Consider the following 24,091-nt stretch of genomic DNA (forward strand, 5'->3'; position numbering starts at 1 on the left):
TGCTGTGTCCAGAATCATCTTCCTCATCCCATGACATAGACTTTTTTACTGAGTCAACCTAATCTTTCCTGGATCATTCTCAGGACCAGTTCTCTTCCAGAAACTTTCTCAGTCTTTTTGCAGACATGATTCTGGGTGCTGACACTGCTTTTTTGCCAGATGTCCCCAGACACATCTGAATCACTTTGTCTCAAGCTGGAGTCTTTATCACCATTCCACAAAAAGCTGGGTATAGTGCAAATTCCTGACTGTATATTCTGATTCCCCTGGGCATTTACACTCGGCCATCCCACACAGTTCCTCCTCCTGTGTAAGGGTCCTATTACAATTCATCAGCGTGCTTTCCTTAATTTTTTTTTTTTTTTTTTGAGATGGAGTCTTGCTCTGTCCCCCAGGCTGGAGTGCAGTGGCACCATCTCGGCTGAATGTAACCTCCGCTTCCCGGGTTCAAGCGATTCTCCTGCCTCAGCCTCCCAAGTAGCTGGGATTACAGGCATGTGCCACCACGCCTTGCTAATTTTTTGTATTTTTCGTACAGACAGGGTGAACCGTGTTAGCCAGGATGACCTTGATCTTCTGATCTCAATCTTCTGACCTCGTGATCTGCCCACCTTGGCTTCCCAAAGTGCTGGGATTACAGGTGTGAGCCACCATGCCCGGACTTCAGCGTGCTTTTTTTTTAAGGTTTACTATATTTACATCGGGTTTCTCCTTCTGAATGGTAAGCTCAAAGATAGAATTTGTATTCTTCTGTATGTCCTCTGTTGTGTCTTGCAAAGTGCTGCTCACATATTAAGATTTTGATTGGGACAGAGATATACAAGAATATCGCTGGTGCTTTTTAAGCAGTAAATTAATATAAAATTTAAAAAAATCAGAATTCCAAAATGATAGAAAGAAAAATGTACCTCCTGGGGTCACAGTAATTCAATGAGCCCAGGACACTGGGACATGTCCTCTGCCAGATTCCCATGTAGCCAGTTATTTTAAGTACAGAAAGAAGCTGGCTTTTTAAAAGTACTTTTTTAATTATGGAAAGAAGTTCAGCTTTGAATGACTGGGCTGTGTTTGGTTATTTAATATATAGAATAACTCCCTAGGAAAAAAAATCCTAGGGAGGTAAGTATGAAACAGTGGGAAGATTGTAATTATGCAGAACTCTGAAGGAACTGCAATACTTGGGTTAACTTAATGTTGTGGTTAATTGCAGGTTAGTCAGAAAATCATTATTTCAACACTTTTTGAATAATCCTTACAAAATGCCCTTAGCAAATTCCCATGTTGCAAGCATAGCTGTATCTTTCTTTGTTGTCTGAGGATTTTTAGGGCCTTCATGTCAATATTGCAAACACAAATTTTCATTTAAGTGTTAGAGGGCAAGATGGTGCAGGAAATTGGTCTTTGCCTAAATTAACCATTTTATATTCCCTAGACATTGGTTTAGGTGAGTGTTTGATCTCAGGTTGAATTTTTATAATTGTCTCTTCTTTACTAACCCACTCTTAAAATTAAATTTGTAACATTTCATGATTGAAAACTATGCATATAGAAAAATTTGGAAAACTATAGGAAAATATCACCCCAGGTTATTTCCTTCACTCAGACAAAACCACTTTTAACATATTTAGTTTTTTGGGTTTTGTTCCTATGCTTTCAATTTTTTTTCCTTAAATACTAACATTTAAAAATAGTTTGTATAAGTTTAAGCAACAATGTACAGACTAAAGTAATGTCAGTAAGTGACAAGAACACTGAAGCTTCACAGAAGTGTGAAAAATGTATAATTTTAAAAAAGTCTTTCTCTGCATACATCTTCAACTTTCATGGCTTGAGATAAATTTTTAACAGTTTCTATTTCCACTTTTTGTAGTTTAAGATGTAACTTCACAGCATTTATGTAGGACTTCAGTTAATAATGATAGATTGAATATATCTGTTTAGTTCTAATTTCTCTAGAAACCCTCTAAAATGACTGTAAAAGAGATTGAATGTGAATGTCAAGGTTACAATAAATTCTCAAGATCAAACAAAATGATAGCAACCAAAGTTTAGAAGGTGGAATTAGTGGTTTCAACTTGTTTTATACTAAATCTTGGTATCTTTGAGACTAGCCAAGATATGAATGTCCTGTCTATATTCTGTCCTGTATACAATATGTACTTCTTAAATTGTACTCTATTTGCAAAATAGCTAGTTAGCCTAATGTAAATATCATGAATTCTGGTAGAAGACACAAGTTTCTTGGGTCAGAGACAAAGAACTTTATTACACATGACACAGCAGATAGCAGAGCTTCATATTTGTGTGATTCCCCTTGCCCCTGAAGTCCCCCTGAGAGATGCAGAACAGTCCAGGGAGATGCTGTCCACTTGAAGGTTAGTTTGAGGGATTGAGCTTAGAAAATCCCAATCTTTTATAATAGGTGGCTAGTAAATCTTCCTAACTTTTGCCCTGGTGATAAGCATTCTCTTTATTATCTTGGACAGCAAACAAATCTGTCCATTTCTCCAGAAGAAGACTATCTCTATTTTCCAAGGCTCTTCATTAGACAAATATCCCTGTGCATAAACATGAGATCCATGTAGAATTGTCTAATAACAATGATAAACCACAGGATTCCAATGTTAAGAAGATTAAACTTGTAGTTTGACTGTGTACTATGCAAAAAAAAAAAAAAAAAAAAAAAAAATTCAAGACTGCTTCAAGATAGCAGATTTATGTTACACTTGTGTTCTTCTCAAGTAGCCAATAAAAAATGTTACACATATATACATATATATACACACATACATAGACACACATATATAAAATCTGAATATTGTATATATTCCTCATATATACTTTTACACATATAAAATATGCACTATATATGCATATATATACTTATGTGTGTTCACACTGACACACACACAAACATATGCTAGTATTTATATAAGAATAGACACAAAAAGCAAAGCAAGATAGATAAGGAGGTTAGTGACCACCAGGTAATAAACATACCTATGAAAGCACATTAGGTAGAGCATGTTGAGGGAAGACAGTGCATGAGGGTCACTGCTCAGCATATGCTACAAGGGAGCTTCAGAGAAATGGCAGTACATATGTTTGAGAGATCAAACTGTTAGAAATGAGGAAGACACAAGAGCATTCCCTAAAGGAGTGCTCATAAGGAATAGTTCCTCCCAATCTCCCTTACCTGGCACAGGCAGCGAGGCTGCCATTGCTAAGGAACTTGAATGAAGTATTTGAAATATGCCTAGTGTAGATGTTGGCATCACAGGTTTAAGTCACTCTCATTATATTCTCACAGAAGAAAGGGCAACAGTCTGAGAGCTTTGCCTTCTTCACTGAAGCAGAGGAAAGCTGACCAGCTGACATGTTCTTCTCTGTCTCCAACTGGCAGCCAGGAATATTATCATCCGAAAGACAGACTGAAGGGAAAAGAGACATAGCAGCAGAGGAGATCCTTATCAGCCAAGCAGTTATTTCCTAAATATAAATAAACAAGTAAGGATTACTAGGTACATAAAAAAAGTGGCATGAAATAGATTTTTTTCAAAAAACATAAAACTTATCATAGAGGAAAAATCAGAAAACAAAAGCAACATAAAGATAATATAACTTGATTAATTTGAGGTTTCATTGTATTCACAAAGCAAGAGCAAGATATTCTAAAAAAACAAAATTGAAGGATGAGAAAAAACTTTTAAAGAGAAGTGATAGGGTCCCAAAATTAAAAACAAAAGCTAAAAGTTCATGGAAAATAAAGCTAAGGAAATCACTCAGTAAATAAAAAAAAGAGACAGAAAAAGATTCACAGATGAAGTAATTAGAAATGTAGACAATTTTTAAAATGCAAAAAAAGCCACTAGGAATAATGAGTGAAGCTTGCCAGAACACTGACCACTAGGTCAATATAAAAATTCAAGTATTTCTATGCATTAGAGGTAAACAAATGGAAACAAAAAGAAATTTAAATTACCACTTATAAATTACTTATAGCTGTAAAATTAACAAATATCTAGAAAGAAACTTAATACGAATTTTGCAAGACTGAAAAATATACAATATTGCTAAGAGAAAATCAATGTGTCTAAAGTAATTGGAGATTAATAGAAAAATTTGCCATATTTATGGATTAGGAATTCAGTTTTGTTAAAATCTCAAGTCTACCCTAACTGAACTGTAGATTCAATGCAATCCTGATCAAATACCAATAAATTTTTTCTTTCTTTCTTTCTTTTTTTTTTTTGAATTTAACGTTTTATTTTATTTGGCCGGGCGCAGTGGCTCACGCCTGTAATCCCAGCACTTTGGAAGGCCAAGGCCAGCGGATCACCTGAGGTCAGGAGTTCAAAACCAACCTGGCCAACCAATAAATTTTTTCTTTGTGGAAATTGACAAGCTTTTTCTAAAGTGTATGTGGAAATATAAAACTCATAGAATTGCCAAGACAATTTTGAAAAAAAAAAAAAGATGAAATTGCAGCACTTAATAAGATTTTAAGATTCATAGTAAAAACAGTAATTAAGGGAGTGTGGTATTGGTGCAAGGCTAGACAAGCAGGTAAATTGAACAGTATAGAGAGTCCAGAAAAAGGCCCACACATATATAGTCAGTTGGTTTTCAGCAACACTGGTACTGCAATTCAGTGGAGAAAGTGGCCTTTTCAATCAAAGAGATGCTAGTGACACCTGTCTCACATCATACACAAAAATTAATGTGCAATGGCTTGTAAATCTAAATATAAAAAATTTTTTAAAATAAAGGTTTTAGATGAAAATAGAGAAGAGTATCTTCATGAATTTGGGGGTTAGAAAATATTTCTTAAATAGGCACTAATCATAAATGAAAAGATTGGGAACATGGAGATATTTATTTGTTTGTTTATTTATTTATTTTAGATGGAATCTTTCTCTGTCACCTAGGCTGGAGTGCAATGGCGTGATCTTGGTTCACTGAAACCTCTGCCTCCTGGGTTCAAGTGATTTTCCTGCCTCAGCATCCTGAGTAGCTGGGACTTCAGGCATGCCTACCACCATGCCTGGCTAATTTTTGTATTTTTAGTAGAGACAGGGTTTCACCATGTTGGCCACGCTGGTCTTGAATTCCTGACCTCAGGAGATCCACCCACCTCTGCCTCCCAAAGTGCTGGGATAACAGCTGTGAGCCCCCATACCTGACTTCTTTATATTTAAACAATTATATTAATGTAAAAACACCATTAAGAAAAAAGGCAAGCCACAGCATGCAAGAAGACAGTTATAATACATACATCTAAAAACTACTTCTGTCCAGAATATATAGAACCTTCTACAAATCAATGGGAAAATGCATATAACTTAATTTTAAAATGCATTAAAAAACACCTGAGCAAAAATGTCATAAAAGAGGACATCCAAAGGGTCATACACATAGAAAAAATGTCAACATCATTACTCATTAGAAAAATACAAAGCAAATCTATAATGAAATACCATTTACACCCACTGGAATGGCTAAAATTAAAAAGACTGAAAGACTGAGAGTAACTCACATTGGTAAGGTGGTTGAACAACTGGAATTCTCATACAGTATCATAGCAGGAGTGTACACTGGTACAGTTTGGAAAAACGTTTGACAGTTTCTTATAAAGTTAAACATGGAACCCCAATAAGTTCATTTTTAGATAGATACCTAAAAGAAATAAGTAATATATTCCTCAAAACTCATATGTAAGAATGATCACATTTGCATTTTTCATAATAACTCCAAACTGGAAACATGTCCACCAACAGGAGGTCTAATAATTGTGGAAGATGGAAAATTATACTGCAATAAAAAAAAAACAACTACTGATATTTTAAATCATATAGATGAATCTCACAGACATTATGTTAAGTGAAAGAAGCCAGACAAATAAGAGTGTATACTGTATAATTATAAGAAGTTCAAGAATAGACAAAATCAATTGATGATACCTTGAAATAGGACGTTATTGACTTCTGAGATGCTGGAAGCATTCCCTATCTTTATCTGGAGAGTGGTTATGTGAATGTATAAATGTATATACACTTAAGATTAGCACATTTCATTGTATGTATGGTTAAATAAAATTTAGACAAAACAAGAGACCAATTCAGGTGGTCCTGTCTTAGTCTGCTTTCTGCTGCTATAACAGATTACTACAGACTGGGTAATTTATAAAGAAAATAAATTTATTTTGCTTATGGTTCTGGAGACTGGGATGTCCAAGGGCATGAGACTGGCATCTGCTCAGTCATCTGGTGAGGGCCTTATTACTGTGTCATCCCATGAAGGAAAGTGGAAAGACAAGGGAGCATGGGAGACAGAGAGAAAAAAGGGGTGAACTCCTTAGATAACTAACCTACTACTTCAATAACAGCTTTAATCCACTCTTGTTCTATGACTTAATCACCTCTTAGAGGTCTCATCTATTAATGCCACCACACTGGCAATCAAATTTCAGTATAAATTTTTGAGGGGACATTTTAAACCAAAGCAGGTTCCAAACTCACCTACATATGACACCTAAAACATGAATGGTGAAAACAGGGGAAGGGGATTGGTTTTTAATGTCCCAGGAGACTTCCCAGAATATTCAGATTGAAGGGGTTCACTGACTGTTAAGCAAGATGAATTTAAAATCAGAAATATAAAATATTCTCATTAAATTATAATGCATCTAGGATCAAGGCATGTTCATAAAATCTTCTGGACCGGAAAAACAAGCCATATGTAAAGGAATAAGGATCAGATTAATGTCAGATTTCTTATAAACAATTGGATATTACAGGAAAATGAAGCAATGTTCTCTCAAAGTTCTGAGCCAACATATCAATCAGGTGTGAGAATAAAATAAAAATTTTTTTTCTGACAGTCAAGGGAGGGTAACATTTACCTTTTAATCATGACTTTTAAAGAAGTTAATTGAAGATATAGTGAAGCAACAGGAGGAAAGAAAAAAAAATGGGAGACATGAGGTTCCGAGGATCATGGCTCCAACACAGGACAGCAGAAAAGGGGAGCTGCAAAATGACTGCTACAAAACAGACTCAAAGAGAAAACATGTAGGAGGACGAAAGAAAAAAAAAAAAAACGTGAAATAGATGTCCAAAAAATGAAATGTGTTGGAGAAAGTTGTTATGCAAATAACACACAAATTAAAAGCATAATAGGAAAAATACAATCGAACAGATTCTATTTAACCTCGCTGCAAAAGGACATTTTACTTGGAGTAGTGTAGGGGTCTGCTTTGAGTAATGCTGGACCCACAGGAAAGGAAATATTACGTTAGCACAAAACTTGAGCCGATGGTGAACAATTTTTGCAAATTCACCTTGTAATATGTACAGAGCAGGAAAGTATTATTTATTGTTGAGGGACACAATGTGAATGTTCACACTCTTGATAACGCAAAAGACAAAATGCACATGACAGAAAGAGGAAGTGAACGAAGACTGGGTAGAGGAGATGGAAAAGTTAGCTAAAATTCCTCGGAGAAGAAAGTTGAGATACTAATTAAAATAGATGGGAAAAGAAATACAAGTATATTATTTAAAGTCACAAAGGTAAACAATAAAATATTTTAAAATTACTTTGGATGAGTCAGTGGTAAGGATGGAGAAGTAGAAGTGCACTGGCATGTCTAAAGCTGAATTCAAAAAGAAATTAGGTCTAAATTGTTAAAGAGTTAGGATAGCAGTCCAGTGGGAGAGTCCAGTGCAGACTGGGTTAAAAATATTTTCCCCCTGGAGTAAGACCAGTGTTGGTGAGAGTGGCTGTTGCTTTTCTCCCTGTAAACTCTTCAGTACTACTTGATTTGACACCATATCCGTGTGTTCTTTTGTTTAAAATTAAAATTAAAATTAAAATGTAATGTCCATTTGCTATGGGTGCTGCCCCCTATCCCCCAGCATTCATTCTCTGCTTCTTTTCAGTAATAATAACCAATTTTCAATCCTCTGCACACAGTTCCTAAGCTTTGGAAGAAGGAAGTTCAGCCGCAGATCCCAAACTGTCTGCTCAATGCTTCGAGAAGGATGGAGCACATGCCCCAGGTGAAACCTATACGACATGTGTCAGAGAACTGTGGCCGGGATGTCTGGGGAAAAGTTTCCTCTTTCTTCTCTGGGAGCTCTCTGGAGAGGATTGTTTTAAAGCTGGATGTGAACAGCGACTTGTGCAGCCCCAGAAGCCCCTGACAGCTGCGCTGGAATCATAAGGTCTCAAAATGAAGGTGACATTGCAGGAATCAGGGAAGAGAGAAGGCAAAAAAATTTAAAGCCTCTCCTAAGGCGGGCCCTACCACCTGAATATTTAAGTTACTTGGGCCGTTAAATTGTATTTTTAAAGTGCAAGTCAGGTTTTGTTGTTACTAATAACCAAAAGATTTCTGAAAGATGGAAAAAAAAAAAAAGAAGAAAAAAGAAACAGAGAATGTTTATGAAACAAATAAGCTAAAATATTTCAAATAATTTTATAGGTTAGAAAACAGTATCACAGATTTTCCTTTAGTCTTCACAGCATTCTCATGAGAAAGGAAATTGTTATCCAAGTGTTATGAAAGAGAAAACTGAACAGAATGGTCAGGTGACATACTGAAGTCCCTTTGGTTATAAATGACCAGTACTTTTGACTAAGAACCATGCTCTTACCAGAAGACCACACTGCAGGTGTAGACAAATGGACAGTGGAATAGAATAGAGAGCCCAGAAATAAATTCATGCATATGTGGAACTTTAACGAGGGCAGAGGTGGTCTGGCATTTCAGTGGAGAAAAGAGGGATTATTCAATAAAAGGAGCTGGAAAAACTGGTTGTCCATTTGGAAAAAAAATGAATTTGGATCCCACCCTTACACCATACCCATAAATCAACTCCAGATGGATTAGGGACTTAAATGTCAAAAGCAAATTTTAAACACTTAGTAGAAGAATATAGGTGGATATCTTTCCAATCTTGGGGTAGGGAAGGATTTCTTAAACAGGAGCAAAAAGTACAAACCATAAAAGAAAAGATTTATGATTTTTGACTATTAAAATTAAGAAATTCTGTTCATCAGAAGAATTCTTAAAGAAGATGAAAAAGCGGCCGGGCGCGGTGGCTCAAGCCTGTAATCCCAGCACTTTGGGAGGCCGAGACGGGCGGATCACAAGGTCAGGAGATCGAGACCATCCTGGCTAACATGGTGAAACCCCGTCTCTACTAAAAAATACAAAAAAATAGCCAGGCGAGGTGGCGGGCGCTTGTAGTCCCAGCTACTCGGGAGGCTGAGGCAGGAGAATGGCGTGAACCCGGGAGGTGGAGCTTGCAGTGAGCTGAGATCCGGCCACTGCGCTCCAGCCTGGGCGACAGAGCGAGACTCCGTCTCAAAAACAAAAGAAAAAAGAAAAAAGAAAAAAAAAAAGAAAGAAAAAGCAAGCTACAATCTGAGAAAAATTCATTTGGAACATATAATTGAGAAAGGTTTAGTATCAAGCATATGTAAAGACTCAAAATAATAAGGAAAGGCCAAACCACTCGACTGACCAAAAAAAAAAAAAAAAAAAAAAAAAAAAAAAAAAAAAAAAATTAATAATAAACACTTTACAGAGGAGAAACAGAAGGAGAAACATATACAGCTAAAAACATATGGAAGGATCTTGAGTCTTATAGCAACATTGAGCAAATCAATATTTAGAATAACAAATCAGTATCATTATCAAAGAGATAATGGATATCTCTTTACACTCAATTTATTGGCAATAATTAAGAATTTAAACTACAGCAAAATTGAAAAGTATATGGAATAACCAGATTCCTTATATAGTGCTGGTATAAATTGGTTAACCACTTAACATTATCTTTTCAAGTTTAATATTCACACACCCTATGACCCAACAATTTTCTACGTGTATATACTAAAGGAAATTATTACATTTGTGCACCCGGATAAACACATAAAAGTGTTCATAAAAGTAGTGTTTACTATAACAAGAGCAGATAGCAAATGACTATCCAGAGGGAAACAAATTGTAATATATCTGGAATAACTTATTGCAATGAAAATAAATGAACTACAGGTATATGTGATAATATGATGCTTAGTGATAGCAGGTTCTCAGATGATCACAGCATGATAGTCTTTATAAGCAATAACATTTTTGAGCAAATATATATTTGCTAAAATTATCATTTTAAAAATGCAAGAAAATAATATAAACATAAAATTCCGGATGTCAGGGTTATGCAGAGGGGTAATGGGATGGGGAGGATTGTACAGATAGGTGCAAACATTGCTCATGTTCAAATTCTTGGGTTGGGTAGTTGACTTTTATCACTAACAAAGTAATAAACCAGGGAATACAATGGGTAAATGAAAAAATAAAATAGAGTCATGATTAGACCAGTGATGATAGTATATCATAAATCAAGTCTTCTCATCTTTAAGACGGAATTAGTAAGAATACTTAGCCCCCTAGCGTTGTTATGAAGGTTGAAAATCTTAGAATAATGCCTGGTACATAGTTTTATATTAGTATTTGTGAAAGATGAAAGAGAGAGAGAGAGAGATGGGGGCGGGGGAAAGAAGTAAAAGAAGGAAGAAATCAAGGAAGGAAATAAATAAATAATTATGAATAATCAAATTCCGTGCACTTGAAGTCCATTATTAAAGCATTAGCCCAATGCAAATAGGTGTCAAAGAGTGCATATTGGAGTGGGCTTAATCAAGGAAAATTCCTGAGAGTGGTAAAGGTTTGAAATAATTTTTTTTTAATGTAAAAAGTATTGCTAAAACGTAAACACACCACTGGATTAGTTTACTAGTTAACAGGTTAAAGTTCCAGCTTCTATTTTCAGAGTGGAACTTAGTTGCCACGATAATAGGAGGTGACATTTGTTTGATTTTCCTCCCTCGAGTTGTGGAAGAATCCTATAAACTCCTCTATAAATAACCAAGTAGAGGCCGAAAGGTTTCCTGTAACTTACAGTCTAGAGCCAGTAACCTCTGATGGCAGTATGAGTGGCGGTTGAATCAGCAGGGTGGCAGCAATCACGGGGGAATTCCGCCTCCTCCAAGGAGGCTTGACTGAGCATGAATGGCTTATAGTTTGTTTCCCTCAGTCCTCAGTAGTAGTCCATTAGCCAACAAACATGAAACATTCCACTGGGTACCTTATAGTCCTTGAACCAGTGAATACAGCTCAGCCCCTCTGGCCAAGGAAAACACTGTCCAGTTGTTACAGGAGAACATACAGAGGACATATTATTTTAACTGAGCAACACATTCCAACTCCCAGCTAGGACCAGTGGGCAAGACCACAAACCCTTCGTCTGAGCAAAGTGCAGACTTTAATAAATTTGAATGCTTAGTGAAATATATAGTAACTTATCTGTCTTATTCTGTTTAAGGTGGAATGGCCAGGGAAATATGTGTGTTGGGGACATGAATTAAATTGGTAATAGAGTTTAGGCCACTTACAGAAATGAGTCATTTCTGTAAATAGGTAGGCACTTTGAACTTCTTTGCTATATCAGCTCCAAAGCTACCAATTACCTTTCATTTATCTTCCAGCTTCAGTTCCTTTCTCCCCATTGTCAAAGTGCTTCTTGGCTGCCTGTGGGGTTGGCACCAAAAGGATTGAGCATCAGTGTGGATGTTTCTTTGCCCACCTCTTGGGTATGTTATTATTTATATTATACCCCACTTCCACAGATTATAAAGACTGTCCATTGCTTATAAAAACAAAACAAGGCCGGGCATGGTGGCTCACGCCTGTAATCACAACACTTTGGGAGGCCTAGGCAGGCAGATCACCTGAGGTTGGGAGTTTGAGAACAGCCTGACCAACATGGAGAAACCCCATCTCTACTAAAAATACAAAATTAGCTGGGCGTGGTGGCACATGCCTGTAATCCCAGCTACTCGGTAGGCTGAGGCAGGAGAATTGCTTGAACCAGGGAGGCGGAGGTTGTGGTGAGCTGAGATCGTGCCATTGCACTCCAGCCTGGGCAACAAGAGTGAAACTCCATCTCAACAAATAAATAAAAATAAAATAAAACGAACAAACAAACAAAAAAACAAAAAACTATCTTAAATCTATATCCTACCATAAATAAAGTTCCAAGTAATAAAAAACACCAAAATAATTTATTTTCACCTTTTTTCTCTTGTAACTGCAGTCTACTTGTTTATTTTTTTCCCCCCATTTGAATAAACTTACATTAGGAGCACCAAGAAAAACACAAAGAATAATCTAGTTTCTTTTTGGTCAGACTATGAGAACTGACAATGCTTGGTCAAGTTCAAGGACTTCCACACTCACCAGTTCCATTTGATACAGGAATACTCTTTCTTTTCTCTGTCCTTTCCAGCAAACCAATTTTGTGGAAAGATCAACTAATAGTTACAAATGGAAACTTGTTATTAAAAAAAACAAATTACAGTATAGGAATAGGTCTTCCCAAGAATCAAAAATAAAGTAGAACATGAGTCAGAGATAAAGTCTTTTCAAATGCATGTACAAAACTGAAAATCCTTGCTTTATTTTTTATTCACAGGATTTTTTCCTTCCTTTTTAGGTTGTGGTCTAGAAAGCATATTGTGATTTGTACAAGAAACACATTCCCATTTGGACCTTTAACAAATTCAACTGTTTTGTGTTCCGTATGAGTAAATTTTAGGTTGTCCATCATTGAAATCCAGTTTAAAAAAAAATAATGGGAGTCGATAATCCAGACAACATTTTCTACCGTATTTGTTGACTTCAGTTGTTGGAAAGTAAAATTCTGGAAAGAGGGCTGGGATATCTCCAGGGGCTTAGTTTAGCATCATCAAAGCCTCTCCCGCTCCCCTTTGCACGTTACAGTATCTGCTTTACCAATCAGTGGGAAATTTATCATGTAGGATTTAAAGGAGATATTTATGGCGTCCGTAAGCACAATGACTTTGACTGGTAAGATGTCAGCTATTCCCTTTAGGAGATAAAAGGCCACAGCTGGTGAGATAATAGAACAGGAACTGTTTCAGTATTTCAAAACAGAAGACCTTGTTGAAGAAGAGAGATTTTATATGGTATTTGCTTTAATTTTTTTCGTTCTGTGATGAACAGGTGTGGGAGTCAAGTCACGAAAGCAGCTTAGTTGATTGTGGGACAAGGGAGGGAGGTAAATATTTTGATGGTTGGGGAAAACTGAGATTTTCAAACTTCAGACCCAACATGTAGTCTAAGCCTTTTCTACCTGTGTACACAAAGGAAAGAGGAAACTAAGTCAAGTTAAAACAGGCGGTTGTTGTTTGGATTATTCATTAAGTTATGAAATCCTCCTGGCTATACAAAATAGAAAGCTACAGCTATGTGACAAGTGTTTGATGTGAACATGCAAATGTACTTTTAAATTCATTATACCTAAGGGAACAAGGTATGTGGGTAAGGGGTTTCTACTATTTCTTGGGCTTACACAGCAGGTCCTTGAATAATGCCATTTAAGTTCAATGTCATTTCCTTATAATGTCAATGAGAAAAAAAAAAAAAAAAAAAAAAGGATTCCTAGCTGAAGTCATTGTGTGTGTGGACTTTGCATGTCCTCCCCATGTCTGGTTGCCTCCCAAAACCCACAGCTGTGTCTGTCAGATGAATCAGTGTGTCTCACTGGTCCCAGTGTGAGTGAGTGTTGCTGAGTGTGCCCTGCAATGAGAATGGTGGCCTGTCTGGGGCTGGTTCCAGCCTGGTACCCCTGATCTACCAGAATTGGCTCTGGCCACTTGAGCTCCTGAACTTGAATAAGTGGGTACATTATTATCTTACTTGTTTTTGTTAACCTTTCTTAAATGTGTGTGCAGCCCACATTCCTTTCAAAGTTATTTTGATGTTTATTTCAATATTAGAAGTATTTGGGTCTTCTTTAGAAGTTTGGTTATTTTGTGTGTGTGTGTGACCAGAAATATGCCGTAGCAACTTAACTCTTCTTTAGATCGGTTAGCCTATGGTAAAGCTATTTTTGTTATGTGTGCTTTCACTTAAAGTCCCAGTTTCCAAGAACTTATTGTCAAAGATAAGTAAGGACTTACTGTACTTCTGGGCACACAGTGGGCTAAGCATCTTATATTATCAACTAGAAGATGAAATGAAATACAATATATTGCTAAAATGATCTTGAAAAAGTTATCACATTGTAATAAGTTACAAGAATTATTAAAATGACTTAGGACATATTAAAACACTGTAAAAAGTAAAGCTTAGTAGATGCATTAGAGGTTATAATTGGCATTGCTAACATTATTATTATTAAAATCCTTCAGTGCTGGGCACCATTTATTTCTACCCTTATAACCCCATGGACCTGTACTGTATCTTATAAGAAAAGCCACAATAAATATTTGATAAATTGCTGAATAAAAGGTAGGTTGACTTCTTAAAGCAACTGCGAAATACCTCATCCACAAGAGAAAAAGGCAAGATAATAACCTTGCTTCATGAATAAAGTATCAATCATTTAGGTGTTAAATTTTCCATTTGTTCATTTTTTTTTTTCCAGCAGAAACTCTTGGAGAAATTGCATAGCATTATTTTAAACAATTCTCCTCAGGGGCCTATTAAGTAGGCTTTTCTGCAGACTGGATAGATGTCTTTTACAGCTGGTCGGTGTTTAGTTCTCAATTCTTGACCAGCGAAAGAAAATGACTGGGATGTAGGATATCTGACCTATAGATTGCTCATTCTCTGCATGAGTCAATCTTTGAAGTCTGAAGATAAAAATCACCATTAATCGCAAAACTTTCTTATAGTCATAAGGTCAGATATCCCAGGGCCCCTCCAAAATTACCACGTGGACTGGCATAGGGAGAGATCGGCTCAGCTGTGGTCGCTTTTATGACACAGAGCTCCTTCTCTCTGGTTGATGATATTGAATGAGCAGGAAGGAAGAAAATAAATAAAAGTCAGCTAACCATGGTTGAGTCAATCCAGCCCACGGCATTCAAAGGCTGGAGGGCCACCTGACACTCCAGAGGCTGCTGGAAATGCAGGGCTGTTTCATCCTGGGGTGTGTTTCCATTAGAAGAAATACTGACTTGAATGAAACCAAGAGTCTGTCCCTTGCTTTATTGGACAATGAAAGTTCCCATCATACTGATCAAAGATTGAGGATTTGGGACATGTGGGAATGCATTAATATCTCACCTGTGGCTGAGGCAGATGTGTGTTTCCAAATGCTAATTTCTTTTCCTGCAAAGCCAGGTGTGTAAGGAGAACTAAGGGAAAAGGAAACTGTTTTTTCCTGTGAAAATCTGGATCCAATTCGATCCAATTCAGTTTCAAAAACATTTATTTACTTTGTGTCCCTTAAGTAAATAGAATATTATCCTGAAAACACAAAGGACATAGAAACTGAAGCCAGATAGGCAGTTAAACGGAAAGGAAGGAAGGGAAGAGGGAGAAAAAAACAGAGAGACAGGGAGGAAGGAAAGATTGCTGAGTGACCTTTTGTGTTGTGCTGTTTAATAGACACATTATTGCTTTCAGTCCTCAAAGTAGTCTTGGGAGAATGGTGTTGTTTAATCATTTGCCAGATGAGGAAACTTAAACTCAGGGAGGTTGCTACTTGCCCAAGGAGGTAAATATTGTTCATTCAATTTTGCGTTTTGATGTCTGAATTATTTTCTGTATTTTTGGAATTGCTCTCATTTTGATTCTTTGCGGTGGGGATGGGACAGGAAACCTCTTGTAATTCGAACAGAAAATACTAGATGATCATTTTGCCCTCTTTCCAGACTCCCTTGAAGCTATGGAAAAGCTCTGATAACCATAGGCATCTTCCCCAGATTTTTCCTCAAAAGTTCCTGAGATGGAATGAGTGGAGAGCATGCTTGTGCTCTCTGGCAGTCTCTCTCTCTCTCTCTCTTCTCTCTCTCTCTTCTCTCTCTCTCTCTCCGTCGTTCTAGGTATTCATTTATCGAGTCAAAGAAATTCCGTGTTCTAGTCCCCAGGCTTTGCCACTTATCTCGGTGTCTATTTCTCTTCTAACAAAAGAAAATATCCTGAGTTCCCTTTTTTCCTTTCTCTCTCAAATCGAAGTATAACTTCACTTCATCTTACTTATTCGAGCCCTACACGCTTTTTCTGAGGGTTGAACCAGTCACGACAGTGTGAATGCAATCCTCTTACAATTACGACTCACCACTTGCTAGTCTCAATAAAATATGGCTAATAATAATTAATCATAGTTTATTATATTCTTCCTACATCCTCAACAGCGGATTTGGCCCTACTGGCTGTGGAGAAATATCACATCATATGTCAGAACGACATAAGATAAATATATCACAATATACTTCCCTCCTCTCTATATACCGATATCTACCTCAAGCCTTAACCACTAATCTGGTGGGAAAATTTAGAATAATATGACCTCTATTTCTCACATCGCACCCTCGTTAGGAGTAACCTCTTTGGCAGATAAATTACCCGGAATCTTTGTGTTCTTAACTTTAGCCCACCCATCCAAATTTCTCTTTCCCCCGACCTCTGCCTACACAGTTTCACTCTTCTCTCAATATACATGTCGATAATGATTGATGGCTGTCTCGCCTGCACCTCAGATTGAGTGATTTCCATTTCTGTGTCCTGCGATGCTGCTCCCTCGGACATGTCAACACTGTCACACCGTGTCCTCACACATGATCCCAGAATTAACTATGCTGGGAAGAAAGCAAATATCAGACACAGGCTCTTCCAGTTAATTCCCCTCTCTCTCTCTCTCTCTCTCTCTCTCTCTCTCCTGTAAGAACAGATGACTCCAATGATACTTAGTGGTGCAGTTTTCCTTACGAAAGTGTTTCTGAGTCTTATTTCTAGAAGCTGGGTCTTATGCTTTTGCTTTCTCACCCTTCTAATTATTAGCTATTCAATATCTTTTTCAAAAACACTTCGTTGTAGACTATTTAGCACATGCAAAAATATAGAAAATAGCATAATAAGCCTCCATATACCAATTTCCTTCTTAAACAATTATCAATGCACGGACAACCCTTACCTGGATTATTTCAAACAAATCTCAGGCCTCATATTATTTCATCTGTAAAATGTTAATTCTTTATCTCTAAAATGGAAATATTCTTTTACAAATGAGCACAGTATCATCATCTTACCTAATGATAGTTCCTTAATGGTACATCTCTGTATTCAGATGTCTCTGATTATCTTATAAGTTTGATACATTTATATAATATCTTCAAATTAGCATCAAAATAAGTTCCATACACTAAAATTGGTTGATATGTCATTTAAATTTCTTTTAATGTATAGATTCAATTTTCCTCTTACTCTTTTGTTTTTTAACCATATTGTTTTCCTGTAGAATTTCCCACTGTCAGGATTTGCTAATTGGATCCTTGTGGTTTCATGTATCATGCTTTCCTGTCCCATGTGTTTTCTGCAAATTATTAGTTGGATTTAGAGGCTCCATCACGTTCACCTTGGATTCATTTGGCAAGCCAGCTTCATAAATGGTGCTGTGAGCCTCTATTAGGGCATATAAAATGTCTAATTGTCTCCCTTTTTGTGAAGTCAGCAGTGATTGATGATCATTATTTAGATACACTATATAATTAGGAGTAGCAAAAAGGTGATATTGTATTCTATCATACTCTTTAAATTTGTTACCTGGAATCTTTCCATAAAGAGAAAATTCTCATACATTACTTGGTTGACTTGAAGTATTGGTCACATAGAAAAGTCTGAATAAATGCTTAATCTTTTTTCTTTATTTACCAGTTTTCAAAATAGTTAAATAATTCACTGGTCAAAAGTAGCCACTTTTTTTTTTCTATAGCCATTATTAACTAACAAATTTAAATATATTTCATGTCTTTCAATCTATTGCCATTATCTTTACTGATATTTAAATTGACCCATCTCTGGCCAGTAAGAGCCTCCTCAGGATGGCTCCTGAGTCCTTTCTACACACTTTCAATGGTCTTTGATGTTATCTTTTCTCTGTGGTACATGAAGATCCAGGCTCATTTTGTACATTTCCTTCCCAGACCTGAGGCCAGTCATTTCTTAGTGGTATTTAGGGAATACACATTGATCCTGGGTTGACCTTTGCTTTTAGACACTTTTCAGTGGGCAGAGGTAGTAAATATGTGTTTCTTAAAAAGATGAAATTATGAAGTCATACTAATACTTCAAAATCAAATTTAAGACTATAGAATTTTTGCTTAATCTAATCTATGTTACAATGTTTTTTTCTTTTTGTAGGCTGAAAATAAGGAATTCCCAATGGATGAATCTTAGAATAACACTTCTAATAGCACTCCCAATAATATGATTACTGAAAAGAGAGAGAGAGAGGGAGAGAGAGAGAGTGCGTGTGTGTGTGTGTTTGAATTTCTTAGTATCATTAGGGAAAAACCCACTGAGTATATATATATGTGTATATATATGTGTGTATATGTATATGTGTGTGTGTATGTATATGTGTGTGTGTGTGTGTGTGTATATATATATATATATATAGAGAGAGAGAGAGAGAGAGAGAGAGAGAGAGAGAGAATCAGTTTTGTCTTCTTAAGACAATTAAAACAGTTTCTCTGTATATGGTTATGCCATAAAGCAATGTCTAGTTGGGTTTACTTCTTTTAGTTTGCTTTTGTCCTTTAGGGATTCCTTTTTTCAAACTTAATTTTGTTATATAATCATGAAAAATATTTGATGATTCCACAAAAGCCACAAGGCCATAAGTTATAATATATATGCTTTCTCAACAGCAAGGTTGCTGTGCCAACAGTATATATCCACAATGCCAGACCCTGCTAGTTCTTCTTTCACACTAATTCCATTAGGCTGAACGAGCCCTCATGAAATAGCTACTGTTTAGTGTGGCCCAATCCTAGGAGTGTCCATAGTATTCTAACTATTTTGATATACCTAATATTGTGGTTAAAAGATAAGGACTGTGTGTTGCACATTTCCTTGAAAAGAGCTGTTCACAAAGCAAAATATAAACAAGTGCTATGGAAGTTTCATTTGTTTTGGAGAGTAGGAATATAAGGGAGTATTCTAGGCTTCTGAGATTGGATAACATATGGAAGAGGCAGGATTTGAACTGGAGTGATTCATGAGGAGGTGTTGAACACGGACACACTGGTTATGAAAACAGGAGAGCAACTCTGGTCCTCAAAAAACTTGTAATCTAGTGGGGAGGTTACCAAGAGTTCCATGTTATCTGTGCTCTAATAGAGGTATATGGAAGGGATAAAGGAGGTGTGCAAGAAGGGGACTTCAGTAAACCCAAGGGAAGTCAGAAAAGTACCTATGGAGCAGCGAGGCCCAATCTGAGTCTTGCAGGAGTATGAGTTTGTTGGGTGGGTGTGCCGGGTGAACTGGGGATAGGTGGAATGGAGTGTAGAGCAAGGCAAGCATAGGAAATAGTTCAGAAATGAGTTTGAAGGTAAAATAGAGTTTGAGTCTGAGAGCAAAGGGATATAAAGTTGAAGGAACACGCAGGATGAAAGGTCTTATATATCGGGTAGGCAAGAAAGAGCATGAAAAAGATTTAATAAGGTTATCAAGTGCTTAGCTTTCTGTCTAAAGAAATAAAAATTGTAAAATATAAACGAACCATTGACATATTAATGTCCTTTGTCATTATAATTTCATTTTTGATGGATGGATATGTTATCAACAGTGGCCTAGAACACTCCCCAGTTTAGTTTTTTCTCCTCTGAACTATTTAGTGATCTGGAAACAAAACTTGAGCAAATGCCATAGAAAGTATCCTTGTGATCGTTTGCTGTTGTGAAGCATCTTTCTGTAATATGAATAATTTCACCCTCTATCTGTTTGAAGATAAAACATTTAAATGTAAAGTCAGAAATGTGTTTATAATTGTTGTGTGGGAATCCCCAAGAAACTTTCCAGATAGGTGCTGATGATCACCTGGCAACACTATGTGGCTAGTTTTCCTATTTACTACAGAACAATGGAGAGTCACAGGCTTCTCTTAGTCCTTCTTGTTATTTGCATGTTCAGTAAGAGGAATAAAACATGTGCAAGTACTTTGCGCGAGGAACTAATGCAAAGTATTTTATAGACCTTTTAAATGGACAAAGGTCGTGGATTCCATCCCTTCCCCAAAACCCTACCTTAAGAAATACAATGAAAAGAGTTCCCTCTGTTAGCTTGAATGACAGCCTGGGAATTCTCAACAGATACCTAACCCTAGGCGTGGGCTCCCTCTGGGTGTCTACTATAGACGTAATACCACCAAAGTCTCAAATCTCCAGATGAGGACTGGACATAGTGCTAATGATATCTGAATAGTTTTCGTCATTGTATTTGATAGGAAGTAAGGGGTAATTAAATTCTTTGATGGGTCTGTGCCTCTTGCTATAAGAGGGGTCTTTTTTCCTCACTAAAATTAAAAGAGACAGAGAGGGCCAGGCATGGTGGCTCACGCCTGTAATCCCAGCACTTTGGGAGGCCAAGGCGGTTGGATTGCTTGAGGTCAGGAGTTCGAGACCAGCATGGCCAACATGGTGAAACTCCATCTCTACGAAAAATACAAAAATTAGCCAGGCATGGTGGTGGGCACCTATAATCCCAGCTACTCGGGAGACTGAGGCAGCATAATCACTTGAACCCGGGAGGTGGAGGTTGCAGTGAGCTGAGATTACACCACTGCACTCCAGCCTGGATGACAGACTAAGACTCCTTCTCAAAAAAATAAGATAAGATAAGATAAGATAAAATAAAATAAAATAAAATAAAATAAAATAAAATAAAATAAAACAGAGTGTCTTTGGGACCAGGGAGAGAAGGGACTTAATTGTTGCACAGCCTAAAAATAATAGAATAAAAGATTGTACCAATGAGGGCAAGATAAAATATATATTTAATATCTGCTGAAACATTTCCCCAAACTCCAGTTTGGGAGAGGTACCTGGTGGCACAGATCTATGTAAGATCCCTTCTATTGCAATTTAATATGGAAATATAGGGAGGGAGAGGAAGGATCAGAGTCAGGAAAACCAGGAATGGGTCTATGGCAAGAGTTCAGGTAAGAGACAGAGGAGGTCTTTAGCTGGGATACTGGCTTTGAGATGAAGAAGACGTGGAAGATTTGAGAGCCATTTAGGAGGGATGGAGTGGGGTAGGAGCAGAGAAGGAAAACAAGAGTTTCTAGTTATTAATGCTTTACAGGTGGGATGATGGGCAGAACATGGAAAGACGGTGTGAGAATGGGAGAGCCCCACAGGCTGATGGTGGCATTCCTGCTCCTGCTCTGAGCTCACCCAGCCCTGTGGCACTCCGACTTCTACTAACTGGTGGGGTCAGACTTCCAGTCTTTTCCAGAGAGAAGTACTGAGCAGCTTAAAATATTTGAACGGGAGGAGGAGAAGCAAACTACAGCTACTTCAGAGAATGACACTAAACACCTAGTCCACTCTGTATACACTAGAGGTAAGAGAGGTGGTTCATAGAACTTCACATGTGCCCCAAGTTTTCTCCTGGTCTTCTTGGTTAATTCTGTGTTGTCTAATATATCAAGAAAAAATAGTGTAACAGAGTTCCCAATCTCAAACTAAACCCTTCGATTTATTTTTTTGAAACACTGAAGCAAAGAACCTGGAAAAATTGTTATTTAGAAGTTGCAAGCTGTTGTTTTGACTCCCTAGAAGTTCTTTCATTTTTCAGGGCCAACTGTTGTCTTATGGAGGAGAGCCACCAGAATGGGATCTTTAGTAACACAAATGCAGAACAAGTATTAATTCAATGCTCTTCATAATAATAAAATTCACTGCCCACGTGAGTGCACATGTTTATTATGAAATGGTAATACCTTTAGCCTTGTGGTGGATGAGGAACCCCAAATCTGAGCCCTGTGACTTAAGGGTCCAGAATTCTAGCTCTGCTCTGGCTACGCGTCTTCCCATGGGGCAGTGACTCTCTAGGCCAAGTTAGAGCACACACTCCTTCCCCCTTCAAGACTAAGCTCCAGGCAGGCAGATTTATCTTTTAGGTACAATAGGTGGAGTGCCAAGGGTCCTTATTACTGTTAGGGGCCACAAAGATGTTAAAATTTCTTTTAAAATAAAAAAAAAAAATGAACTTTTAGGTTGAAAACATATCTGACATCATATTAATATATTTATTTCTATACCAGCACAGTTGTAAGACATAACTTGTGATTTATTTTATGGAAAAGGGAGCCCACAAATACAAAGGCACCTAGAGTTCATTAAAGACACAAAGTGGCTATCCCTGTAGGGAGCTATGTCCAAGTGACCAAAGCCTACTTCTGGGCCTGCGAGGGCCTTTTCCCCAGATGTCTTCTTTTAAGAGCAGACAGCACACAGGTATGAGTACCCCCAAGCACACCAGTGGCTATGGCTGATCTTGTACAGTCTGTGACTGGAGTGTGGGTGTATGGGCTAGTGTGTTCCTGTGTCTATGTGTGAGGCTTCTTGTAATAGGAGATGGCATTAGGGGCGGAATGAAAAGGAGTGTAGACAAGGATTGGGGCTAGTTCTCTTCACAATATTGCATTCTGGTACAGACTATATAGACAGCATTACTTGAACAAACTGTGAGAACAGACATTGCAAATGCTTTAAATGAATGTGGGATGTGTCACTGATCTTTCACTATTATTATTGTTATTATTATTATTATTATTGAGACGGAATCTCACTCTGTCACCCAGGCTGGAGTGCAATGGTGTGGTCTCGGCTCACTGCAACCTCCACCTCCCGGGTTCAAGCGATTCTCCTGCCTCAGTCTCCTGAGTAGCTGGGACTACAGGCATGCTCCACCACACCCAGCTATGTTTTTTTTGTATTTTTAGTAGAGACGGGGTTTCACTATGTTGGCCAGGCTGGTCTCAAACTCCTCACCTCGTGATCCACCCCCCTCAGCCTCCCAAAGTGCTGGTATTACAGGTGTGAGCATCCAGCCTGATCTTTTGCACCCAGTGATCAGAAGCACCCAGCCTGATCTTTCACTATTATTAACATTAAGAAGATAACTGTACACTAAGCCCATCAAAGAGACACAAGTGCAGGCTAATAACAATTTTCTATAAATAATTTAATGTTGATTTTTATCTAACAGCTGTTGTTAATTTTCTTGTGGAGAAGGAACTGTCTTTAGAAAATATCTCAAAAGCCACTGAAGTAGAAAGTTCATCATGCTGAAGATGGAACGTGAGAATACAGAAAGTTCTGGGTCCTTAGTGGCATCACTGAGTCACTGGACCACTCTTGGAACCACCCTATGTCTTAGTTTTTAAATCTCTTTACTGTCTAAGACGTTTTTAGTGGAACTATTTATCTCTGGCATCCAATAAGACCTTGCAGGATTTGCGGTTTTATCTATGTGTTTATTTTGTTTATTGTCTGCTCCACCCTACTTGATTGTGATCACCATGACATCAATGACTATGCATCTTTTGTTCACCTAGGAATATCCAGTGCCTACCACGCAGAGTGTCCTGCATTTACATGCTCACTTGATATCTGTTGTAGCAAAGAGTGAAAGAGAGAAGGAATAAATGCTTTCTCCCATGATGAGGAGACATGGGGTCTAGACAAGCTGGACCATTATCCCAGGCCTAGCACTCTGCTTTGTTATTTTTTCCGGTACAGCATCACATTCGGTTACAACAGAGTGAAATCTCCTAAGAACATGGCTGATTGTTTCATGATTGCAAAAAGGGCTCACTAATCCTCCCCTCTCCTGTAAGACTCTTTCAATCTCCTTTTAGATGTCACCTCTTCTTGTCAGTCAACACATGGATCTATTATAGAAATGTCTGGGCTAGCCAAGTTAATCCTTAACTAAACTGGAGTGGTGCTGATCATTCAGCCTTAAAAATTGAAAAATCACAGCACTGCTGAAGGAAAAGGCATTTTTCAGGTAGAGAGGCATAGGTCTTGGGCCAGGAAGCTTCAGTAAGAAGGCAATAATTCCACAGAAATGCATTAGCTTGGGGAGTCCAACAGCTGTTCTTGCACCGAAGAAATTCAGAGGAGAGCTCTTTGCTTCCTTGCTCATTACAATGGTTCGGAATCAGGCCTTGCCCCAGAATGTTCAGCTTGATGCTTACTG

At 37.5% G+C, this 24,091-nt stretch overlaps 1 protein-coding gene across 1 annotated transcript in view; it reads left to right on the forward strand.

Moving 5' to 3' along the window:
• The window catches only part of LOC108528236 (uncharacterized), a 33,560-nt gene extending 10,213 nt beyond the window's left edge, over positions 1–23,347 (forward strand). Inside the window, exons 2-4 of the mRNA XM_017869934.1 lie at positions 21,037–21,041; positions 21,328–21,445; positions 23,096–23,347. Of these exons, the coding sequence (XP_017725423.1) occupies positions 21,037–21,041; positions 21,328–21,445; positions 23,096–23,178 (206 nt within the window). The 3' untranslated portion in view covers positions 23,179–23,347. The remainder of the gene's footprint in view (positions 1–21,036; positions 21,042–21,327; positions 21,446–23,095) is intronic.
• The last annotated feature ends 744 nt before the right edge of the window (positions 23,348–24,091 follow it).

This window comes from Rhinopithecus bieti, unplaced genomic scaffold (assembly GCF_001698545.2).
Source record: "Rhinopithecus bieti isolate Rb0 unplaced genomic scaffold, ASM169854v2 scaffold_1673, whole genome shotgun sequence".
Lineage (NCBI taxonomy): Eukaryota > Metazoa > Chordata > Mammalia > Primates > Cercopithecidae > Rhinopithecus > Rhinopithecus bieti.